The sequence below is a fragment of the Urocitellus parryii genome, chromosome 6, assembly GCF_045843805.1.
Source record: "Urocitellus parryii isolate mUroPar1 chromosome 6, mUroPar1.hap1, whole genome shotgun sequence".
Lineage (NCBI taxonomy): Eukaryota > Metazoa > Chordata > Mammalia > Rodentia > Sciuridae > Urocitellus > Urocitellus parryii.
In genome coordinates this window covers 28,552,069-28,563,331 of record NC_135536.1, presented here as the reverse complement: position 1 = coordinate 28,563,331, position 11,263 = coordinate 28,552,069, and the positions used below count along the sequence as shown (strand labels likewise).

General features: G+C 41.6%; 1 protein-coding gene across 1 annotated transcript; it reads left to right on the top strand.

Moving 5' to 3' along the window:
* Positions 1-8,017: 8,017 nt before the first annotated feature.
* Positions 8,018-10,992, top strand: Acot4 (acyl-CoA thioesterase 4). Its single transcript, XM_026401970.2, has 3 exons — positions 8,018-8,474; positions 9,432-9,634; positions 10,387-10,992. The coding sequence occupies exons 1-3, from the start codon at positions 8,018-8,020 to the stop codon at positions 10,990-10,992; spliced, it is 1,266 nt and encodes a 421-aa protein (XP_026257755.2).
* The last annotated feature ends 271 nt before the right edge of the window (positions 10,993-11,263 follow it).

Genomic DNA, 11,263 nt, shown 5'->3' with positions numbered 1-11,263 from the left:
ATTCCCCTAACAAAAAATTTTGTTAGATTCCTGTTTATATATATAAACACTTATGATTTTGTTGTTTCAAAAGCCAGCAAAACATTTTTTTAGATGAATTACCTAAGTTATTTGAAGAGTGATATATAGGAAAATAAAAAAATATATATGTATCACTTAAGATGAATAGATGAGGAACTTAAATATTTCTTAAACTTTAATTGTATTTAAACACCTCACCAGGCACAGTGGTGCACTCCTGTAATCCAGTTACTTTCAAGTCTGAGACAGGAGGATTGAAAGTTCTAGGCCATCCTGGGTAGCTTAGGGAGACCCTGTCTCAAATCCCAATAAAAAAGGGCTGGGGATAAATCTCAATGGTAGTGTGCTTGCCTAGCATGCATTAATTAGGCCCAGTATTTAATCTTCAGTTTTGCATCCCCCCCCCAAAAAAAAATCCTTTAATTTATGCTTATCATAATCTGTTTCCTTTTATCTTTTTACAAATCAATTCCTGATATATATATTTTTTCCCCTGAAACTCAAAAACAGTGTTAACAAGAGCACAAACACCACCTTGTTTGGTTAATAGATGACAGAGAACAATTCTGTTATGTCAGGTAACTTAGTCAGAAGTTAATAAGTGATGCTCCATGGCACAGTCTTTGCAGTGGTGTCTGCATGGATTCCTAGTGATAGACAGATCCCTGATCATTTCCTCTTTACTAGCTATACCACACTCTTCTCCCTCACTGGCCTTACCAGCAAAGTCAGAGAAAATCCTGTAAATATCTGTCTCAATAGGTAAAATCTCCTATTTGTATGTCATGGTGTTGCACATGGTTTACTGGGAAAACTGGGAGCAATAAGTAGAGCTGACGGATTTTGACAACTTGCAGTTTGGCCAGAAAAATGAACATAAAGCTGGGACCAAGGAAGCTATGCTTGTTATGAGCCTTCCTCCACTAGGCCCTTCCCCCATGATGTGCTGCCTCATCTTGGGCCCAGAACAATGGAGTTGGTTGTCTATGGACTGAGACCTTGGAAACCATGAGCCCCAAATAAAGTTCTCCTCCTCTAAGTTGGTCTTGTTGATTGTTTTGGTCACAGCAATGCAAAAGCTTACCAAGACAGTGTATAGCTCATAATTTCTTTGACTAGGATCTGAACATCCTCCCTAAACCAGACGAATGTCCTATGAGCCTTAGGAAACTTTCTGGGATGCACAGCCAAATATCAAGGCTGGTGGTGGAAACAGAACTAGGTTAGGGATGACTTCTCTTCATGGAAATTCCTCAATACAGTGGCTTAAACAAATCAATTATTAATTACTGTCTCAAAAAAGTCCAGGTTGGTCACCCAAGGCAAGGATTAATTTCCACAGCTATGACCATTAATTACCAAGCTATGACCATTTAGTCTAAGGCAAGCTAATTACTCCAGTTCTTGTTGTTACATCCAGGTCTGACCAACTGGAAGAAGAAAGGGGCAGAGGGAACACCCTCTCCCGTGAGAATACTTTCCCATATTTTCACATTCCACTTTTGCCTTTACTAATGGCCAGAATTGATTTTGTTTTGTTTCTGTTTTTCGAGGCGGGGAAAATCACTCAGTTTCCCTGGCTGGACATGAATTAGAGATTCTCTTACTTCATCCTGGGACTGCAGGCACATGCTTGTTCACCTGATTATGGCCAGAGTTTTATTACATGTCCACATCAAGCTTCAAAGTAGGCTGTAAAATGTAGAATTGATTCTTGGTAGTGATGTACTCATAAAATATGCAATCCAGCAAGACATTAGCAGAATTATGGGCATTTATGTAGCTAATAATATAGCTTTAAATATGTAAGACCTTTTAGTAGTGCAAGGAGAAATGTATAGATATCTCATAATCATTGCACCAATCTAGCCCTTCCCTCCATTTTTCTTTTTCCTATTAGGATGTCAGATATTCAAGACTGGGAAATTGAAAAGCAAATGCACTTATGGAGAGAATTAAAAAGGGACCATGCTTGTGCAGAAAAGATATCAAATTAGAAGATCTTAAGTTTACACCCTTGGCACAGACCTAACCCGACATCAAAATGGCAATACAACATACCAGAGCAAACCCAGTAAACTGTGGAAGGTTGAGAATTTGATGTCCAAAATTAACACATGATGATATTTAAATTGTTCAATTTTCAACAAAACAATAAGGCATACATAAAAGAAAGTATGGCCCATTCTGAGGGAAGAAAAATCAACAGAAACTGTCCCTGAATAGGACTTGAAGGCAGATCTATTAGACTACACTAAGTGAGTAAAAATGGTCATTTGCAGGGAGGTCCTAGAATCTCAAGATGCTAGGTAGTACAACTGAAAATCTAAACTTGGCTTTTGTGTGGCTTTCTAGCCTGGAGAAGTTTCTAAATCTGAGGTTACTGTATGGCAAACCATTTTTCTTACTGCAGTTTTGTAAATAATCATGCCTATCTGAGAAAACTAAACTAATTTTTACAAATTAATCAGCTTATCTTGACTATCTTTGGAAAGAACTGGTATAGAATAAAAAGAACTTAGAGAATAAAAATATTTTTAAAGAAAAACTATCATAGATTCTAGCTCTGTTCATTCTTTTGGGAGTTTTTAAAATTATCTCTACCTATAGGCCAGATGAGAACCTATATTCTTTTAGTTTCTCCAACCCCATTTTCTCTGACAAAATCACTAAGAAAAGGAACTGTTTGGTTGGGCATAGTGACACACACCTGTAACCCCAACTTCTTTGGAGGCTGAGGTAGGAGTATCACAAGTTTGAGGCCAGCCTATGCAACTTAATTAGATCCTGTCTCAGTACAAAATAAAAGTGCAGAACTGTGGATATAGCTGAGTGGTTGAGCACTTTTGGGTTCAATTCCCAATACTACCCCCCCCCAAAAAAAGAACAGAAACTATTTTTTCCAAAATCCCTAAAAGTTTAAAGCTGGAAAACTTGAAGTAAATTTCAAGGGTGAAGACTCATAGCTCATGTTGATATCTGAGCCACAAAGAAAGTTCATGAAACTACTCAATGCCATAAATAGAGACATTTAAACTGCAAATCATGATAAGGAATTGATGTCAGAACAAAACTCCATACCATAGCAAAAATTTTTCTTTTATTTTTTCATCGTATGTATTTTCATATGGCAGTATGATGCTATATTTAAAATTTCATAATCAATAGCTACTATGGATAACTGAAATAACATCTAAGGAATTCTTAAGTCTACTTAGATAGTGGATAATGTTGGCAAAATTTCCAAGTGCAATTTAGGCTCAAATTATATTAATCTTCCATTTTATAACACTCTTAATTGAATCCAATCATGGCATATTGAATGATAAAGTAACTCTAGATGGTTTAGCTGTTGCTAAAACTACATATTGGACCTGGAAAATTGAGCCTGAACTACATATAAGAACAGCCTCCACTGTTAGAACAGGACTCACACTAATGGTCACTTTTGGTCATTCGATTTATATCACTGGTTAATGTTAGCAGTAAGTTCTTGATTCAAAACTATTATGCGAAGTGGATTTGTTTTTGTTCAACTTTGCACTTATTGACTATCAAAATTCTGCAGAAGTACAACTCCTAACCAAATAACACCAGCCAACCACTTTGAGATGATAGCCATCATCTATGGAACAGATAAAGCCGAACTGAACAACGGAATCCAGGTAAACCCAGCCTCAGAACAACTCTTTCTAAAACCTCCTTGTTGCTGAAATGTGGCTGTGACACTGCATCCTAGCTACCAGTCCTTCCCCCTGATGTGGAAATGGACGAGACTAACAAACATATCAAGTCCATACTGGCCATGAGGGATGAGCAAACCTAACTATAGGACAGTTGATCCCACATCCTTGCCACCTACTTTCTCAACTCTCATACCAGTTACAACAAGGAAAGAGGTTTGAAACATTAGTCAACAGATACATGATTACAGCATTAACTTGCCTGGTGCATTGTATGGCCATCTCTAGTAGGACATACAAGCAAGCAAGCAGTTTTACAGAACAGTGGGCTCAACCTTGGCAAGCCAGAGTTAATTATAAAAAGCCAGGAAAAGAATCTAAGTGAATCACATGATGCGAGTCCATGTCAGTAAGAGCAACTAATCCAATAGCCACAATCCTTTACCCTGGTCACTCATGGGACAGGGAAGAAAAACCAGGGGAAACCTTGATCATAAGACAAAGGGAATAACTTGTTTTTCTTCTTTCTGTTGTACAGATGGGAAATACCTCCTCTGCCATCTACATACTAGTAGAATGTATCTTAAAGAGGAGATGCACAAACTCTAAAAAAGAAACACCTGGTATTTTTCTGCATCCAAGTCAGCCTGAGTATGAACTGGAGGATGGAGAGAAAGGGCCTCAGAGGGGAGTATCAGTTACACATCATCTTAGAGTTAGACCTGTTTTGCAAATGAGGGTACATGGTTTGAAGTCCCCTACATGCAAGCCTTCTTCACTTTGAGAGAGACAACTCCAAATTATCTAAAAAATGCCAGATTCAGCACTTCTGGCTGCTTTCATCTTAGGATTAAATCAGGGAAGAAGTTCTTCCTCTAAAAGGAGAATAATACACTGTTCTCCCACTCATCCTTTCCAGGGACTTAAATCAATACCCCAAATTTATCCCTCCCTTTTGCCTTTAAGAGAAGCAGATATGGGCCTAGATGGGAGACCCACCAGAGTGCCTGCTTCATTATCTTTACATAACTTATGACAGATAAAGTCTGATTTAGGGAAATTTTCAGATGACCCTGACAAATACATTGAGGCTTCTTAGGGACTGACTCAAATTTTGACTTGGCATGGAAAGATGTTATGTTGCTCTTTAATCAAACCTGACCCCAACTGAAAATGTGGTAGCCCTATAGATAGACAAGGTCTGTGGGGATGAATTACATGCAGCCAATGGGAATAGGAATCTCCTGACTGTCCAAGAAAAAAAAATTAACATTTCCCCATGGGAAAACTAGTCATTCCCCAAGATCCCTGTTGGGACCCTAAGTGTACCATAAGGGACTGGAAACAAACATTTTCAGCTCTGCATTATAGAAGGGATTAAGAGGATTCATACTAAGCCTTTAAATTATTCTACATTATCTCAGGACATTCAGGGTTCCAAAGTGACCCCTTCCACCTTCCTGGAAAGGCTCTGACCAAATATATCATCATCACCTCAAAGTCTACAGAGCCAACTGATCTTGAGAGATCACTTTATAACCAGTCAGCTCTAGGCACTAAAAGGAAATTCCAGAGAGTTCCCTTAGGACCTGAAAAAAACTCTGGACAATCTTAAAATGGCTTCTAAGATTTTTTTTTTTTTTTTTTTACATAGAGATCAAGAGGAAACTAAAAGGAAGGAAGAACAGCACAATAGAAAGGTAGTGGTCCTAGTGGCTGAATTACAGAAGTCAACCCAAAACAAGGCTCCCAAGAGAAAGGGAAGTCCCGCTCAGCCAGCTTTAATTGTAGGCAGGAAGGCCACTTCAAGCAGGATGGCCATGGGAGTCAAAGAGGCTGCCCAAACCGTGTCCTATTTGCAAGGGGGACCCCTGGGTGTCAGACGTCCCTGTAGATGGATGTCTCCAAGTTCAGATGCTTCCCCCAAGGTCCAACAACAAGACTGAGGAAGCGCATGGCATAACTTCTTGATTGTCATCTCTGTAAGGGAACCCTAAGTGACCACAACCATAGAGTGAAAAGAATTACTTTCCTTTTGGAAATAGGAGCCAGTTTTTCCATCCTCCTTTAGAATTCTGTCCTTCTCTCAACACTCCAATTCATCAAAAAAGGAATCTCTAAAAGACCCTTAACTAGAAGCTTCTCAAGGCCCTCACCTGTGAATGGGAGGGCAATCTTTTCACTCTTTCCTTCTCAATCATGCCCAAAAGTCCAGCTGCTTTACTGGGGGAGGGACATTTTGGTCTATATGCGTATAACCATTCTTTTTTTTTTTTTTTAAAGAGAGAGTGAGAGAGGAGAGAGAATTTTAATATTTATTTTTTAGTTATGGGCGGATACAACATCTTTGTTTGTATGTGGTGCTGAGGATTGAACCTGGGCCGCACGCATGCCAGGCGAGCGCGCTACCATTGAGCCACATCCCCAGCCCGTGTATAACCATTCTTATGGCTCCAGAACAAGTTCTCTGCTACTGTTGACGGAAACTGACACTAATCCAGAAACTTGGGAAATTCCAAGCAAGATAGGAAAGGCAATTGGAGCAATTCCTGTTAAAATCCACCTTAAGGATCTCATCAGAGACAGTACCCCTTAAAACCAGAAACAAAGAAAAATCTGTAATCCCAGCAGCTCAGGAGGCTAAGGCAGGAGGATCATGAGTTCAAAGCCAGTCTCTGCAATTTAGCATGGCCCTAAGCAACTTAGGAAGAACCTGTCTCTAAATAAAATATAAGCAGCCCTGGGGGTGTTTCTTGAAGGGGATTATGAGACCAAGTCTCTCAATCTCTGTGTCCTTTTTATGGCTTATGGTGGGTGCACAGGCACTCCTCACCATTGACATCTTGTGCCCTCACCAGAGGCTCAAACAAATGGGGCTTTCTGATTTTGGACTGAAACCTCTAGAACTATGATTTAAACATTTTCTTTTTATAGGTCAATTGGCTCAGGTATTTCTTTGTGGAATCACCAGCTGAATAACACAAGAGTATTTGGGGAAGAGGGAAATATCTGGGACAAGAGAAAGAGTGGCTTCTGGGCTAATGATCTGCTTCTAGTTCTGTTATTGTGGGTTTGGTGTTTATGTGTATATGCATGCATCTATGTGAAAACTCATTGAACTGTAAACATGGAATTCTTTTTTAAGATATTTATTTATTTATTTATAGTTGTAGGTGGACACAATATATTTATTTATTTTAATTTAAAAATTTTTTTAGCTGTAGATGGATACAATGTCTTTATTTTATTTATTTATTGTTATGTGGTGCTGAGAATTAAACCCAGTGTCTCATACATGCTAGGCAAGTGCTCTACCACTGAGCTATACCCACAGCCCCTGGAATTTTTTTGTTATTGTTTTTTGTTTGTTTTGTTTTGGGTTTCTGCTGTTTTAAGAATCAAAATGAGTCTCAGGAATGCAAGATAAACCTCCACCATTGAGGTACAAACCTGCCCAGGATCTTTTTAATATAAATTTGTTATGGCTTGAATGTCTGTCTGTGATGGAAACATAATCCCAAATACCACTGTGTTGAAAGGTGGGCCCTGTAAGAGAGATTGAACAGATTAATGCTTTTATAGCAGGAATGGGTTTGTTATCCCTGGAGTAGGTTCCTGCTAAAAATGAGTGTTGCCTCACCACCACTATTTTTTCCCCCTTTTGGTGCTGAGGATTGAACCCAGAGCTTGGTGTATGCTAAATACGGATTCTACAAATGAGCTACATCCCCAGCTCTCCTCTCACTTTTTAATGTTCTTTTGCTATTCTACTATGGAATGACACAGCAAGAAGGTACTCACCAAATGTGGGCCCCTCTAACTTGGACTTTCAGTCTTCAAAAATGTAAGAATAAATCCCTATTCTTTATAAGTTATCTGATATCAGGTATTCTAATATCAGCCTAAGAAAAATTGATAACTTATTGAAAGGTTAAAAAAAAAAAAGGAAAGAAAAAAAAGCTGTCAAAGAATCCGTAGAGTGGGTGGACTTTGTTGTGACTGCATTCACTGCTCACGTCACCACCCAACAACTTGGACTCAAATAAGTGGGAGTGGTGACAGGCAGAGTATGTTCATCTGGCTATGTCCAGCCCTACTGCAAAAACTTCTGACGTCCCTTCAGCCCGCCCATGGGCTAGTTCCTGGATCTCAGACCAGTTCTTGGCGTGGAGTTCACAGGTATAAGGTCCCAGATACACCGTGATCCGTTCAGCCTCCTAGCGCTCCTGACGCCTCGGTTCTCCAAACCCGCACTGGGACTCAATCACGCGCACCAGCCACCACTTCCAAAGGGTCTCTGCTCAAAGTCCAGCATGGCAGCGACGCTGATCCTGGAGCCCGCCAGCCACTGCTGCTGGGACCAGCCGGTGCACATCACCGTGCGTGGCCTGGCCCCTAAGCAGCGGGTCACGCTGCGCGCTTCCCTGCGCGACGAGAAGGGCGCGCTCTTCCGCGCCCACGCGCGCTACCTCGCGGACGCCGGGGGCGAGCTGGACCTGGAGCGCGCGCCCGCGCTGGGCGGCAGCTTCGCGGGCCTGGAGCCCATGGGGCTGATCTGGGCCATGGAGCCTGATAAGCCGTTTTGGCGCCTGGTGAAGCGGGACGTGCAGACGCCTTTCGTGGTGGAGCTGGAGGTGCTGGACGGCCACGAACCCGACGCTGGGCGGCTGCTGGCCCGGGCGCTGCACAAGCGCCACTTCCTGCCGCCCGGGGTGCGGCGGGTGCCGGTGCGGGAGGGCAGGGTGCGGGCCACGCTCTTCCTGCCTCCAGGTGAGCCCAGGCTGCTGCTGAGTAGGAGTTGTTGCCTGGACAGTCGCTGGTTTCCTGTGCTGCGCTGACTAGGTTTTGGCTACTTCGGCACCTGTTGAGAAACTGGCATTGGCCGTGTTCATGGCCGACCAATCAAAATAGAAGATTTTGACTCCTTAGACTCTTTTGCATTATCTTATTTTATCTCTATTATATTCCAAAGAGTGAGTACTGTTATTGTTCAAAGGAAGAATCTGGTTCACTTTGCTATTAATCACCACTCTGCAGATCTCTCCAGGCACAGCAGGGCTGCTCTTAGGGAAAGTGGCCAGGGTCAAGGATGCTATTGCCTTGATGCCTCTGTCTCATGTCCTAGGCTTACTGGATCCTTCACTTCTTCATGCCCTTCTCTACCATAGATCACACTTCACATTCACTGCCTTCCTCACAGATAGCCAGCTTCTGGTGTTTTTCTTTCCTCTTTCTACGTAGACAGCTGAAATAGTACACAAACAACGCCAATGGTTGATGCAACACAACATCCAGCTTTTATTCACATTCGTTATTCTATATGCAGTCCTCGAGCACAGCACCCTGTTTTGTTTCTGGTGCTGAAGCCAGAACCCAAGGCCTCCCATGCCAGTCAAGGGCCCTACCTGAATCACATCCCCATCCCCAAATGATGTTCTAATCCACTTAAAAAGTTCTGTTGCTCTCTTTTACAACAACTGATGATTCTTAAAACCCTACAGATAATTTACCATAGAATCTCACGGAGGGTTAAATCACCAATGGGAAGTTACTCTATGCTTTGGATTTTTTTCTCCTTCCAAGGAACTTGTGTCTCTTTTCAGTAGTGACTCAGGAATCTGTCCTCTTTCCTTGGATTTATAGGAACCCCACTAAATAACTTAGAAAGCTCTCTAGAGGAAAACAAATTCTTCAAGCGGTATAATGCCTTCCTATTCTCTTCTCTAGGACCTGGACTCTTCCCCGCGATCATTGATATCTACGGAGTTGGAGGAGGCCTGTTGGAATATCGGGCCAGCCTTCTGGCTGGCCATGGCTTTGCCACATTGGCTGTAGCTTTTTATGACTTTGATGATCTCCCCAAGGATTTCAGCAACATACACCTGGACTACTTTGAAGAAGTTGTGTGTTACATGCTTCAACACCCCCAGGTTCTCCTTCCTTTATTTAATCAGTCTCCCAAGAAATGTCTCCATAGCTGGTGTCACCAGAACCAGTGCAGTGATGCTGCTCTGTTCTGTTTTCACTGAGATTCCTTTTGGAGACCTCCTAGGCTTTGGGTGCTTATTATTTCCGCTTTCTCTAACAAATGGGTTCAGGATGTAGAATTGTTCTTATAATCCATGTGCAATTTCACTGAGCAATTCCTAAATTCCTTTTGTAAAGCAAATTGAGCCTCTCATTAGTATCTTTGCATGCTTGTCATTTAATCGGTAATTTCCTGATTTTGGAGAATCTGATCTGAACTTGCCCACCTGTTCAGAGGCTAAGAACTACTGAACTGGACTCTGAAGTCTTACTTTGTTTCCATAAAGTTAATCATTTGCCTGTAATGATTGGATGGGATCTGATTAATGATTGCCATCTTGGAAGAGAACTTAGTTCCACACAGTTGGATACTAAGCCATATAAAGACTGGAATCAGAGCTACTTGAATGAGCCTGAACTTGACAGGCTCCATGGCTGAGCATTCGTGAATGGATGATTCTCTGGAACCAGTTCCTAAATTTGCCAGTGAATTTAAGATTTTTTTTCTTCATGTTTAACCAGATGGTTAATACTTGGGAAGAAACTCCACTGTCACCTGACATTGTGGATACTTCACATATTGAAGCTAGCAGCATTTTGAGTTGCATATTCATGTTGAATAAAGTCTTAACTCTTCTTTCTTCCTTTCTTTCAGGTAAAGGGCCCAGGTGTTGGGCTTCTGGGCATTTCTCTAGGAGCTGACATTTGTCTCTCAATGGCCTCATTCTTGAAGAATATCTCAGCCACTGTATCCATCAATGGATCTGGGAACAGCGGAAACTCAACTATACACTACAAGCAGATTAGCATCCCACCACTGGGTGTTGACCTGAAGCGAATCAAGGTTACTTTCTCAGGCATTCTGGACATTGTGGATATTCGGAATGATATTGTGGAGAAGTTTGAGAACCCCAGTATGATTCCAATAGAGAAGGCACAAGGGCCCATCCTCTTCATTGCTGGTCAGGATGACCATAACTGGAGGAGTGACTTAAATGTGCAAAAAGTCTCTGAAAGACTACAGGCCCATGGAAAGGAAAAACCCAGGATCATCCTTTACCCTGGGACTGGGCACTACATTGAGCCTCCTTACTTCTCCATGTGCCCAGCTTCTGTGCATAAATTGTTCAACCAAGTTGTGATCTGGGGTGGGGAGCTCAGGGCTCATTCTAAGGCCCAGGTGGATGCCTGGAAGCAAATTCTGTCCTTCTTCTCCCAACACCTTGGAGGCACCCACAAGGGTGTGTCCCCCAAGTTGTAAATGCAAATCCAAATTGTTATGGACAGGAGAAGAGTTGAGATCACATTTTAGTGTCTAGTGACTATGTAAGTTCCCCTGGGTAGCATTAAATGCCTATTTGGCATTTATGGTATATTTCATGTCATTTTATTGAATTTGCTTTATTTGTCAACATAGTACTTTGCTATTGTGACACATGCATGTGGTAGAAGATTCAGACATAAGCTGCACAAATGCCCCCTTTGTTAAAATTTGGGTGGTTTTCTAGGGGTTTTTTTCATTTTTTAATTCT

What these genes read in the sequence shown, in the direction of transcription:
- Acot4 (XM_026401970.2), top strand. Translation starts at nt 8,018, where the DNA reads ATGGCAGCGACGCTGATCCTGGAGCCCGCCAGCCACTGCTGCTGGGAC. An exon ending in CACGCTCTTCCTGCCTCCAG is followed by an intron (nt 8,475 to 9,431) that starts GTGAGCCCAGGC and finishes TCTCTTCTCTAG; the next exon opens with GACCTGGACTCTTCCCCGCG. An exon ending in ACATGCTTCAACACCCCCAG is followed by an intron (nt 9,635 to 10,386) that starts GTTCTCCTTCCT and finishes CCTTTCTTTCAG; the next exon opens with GTAAAGGGCCCAGGTGTTGG.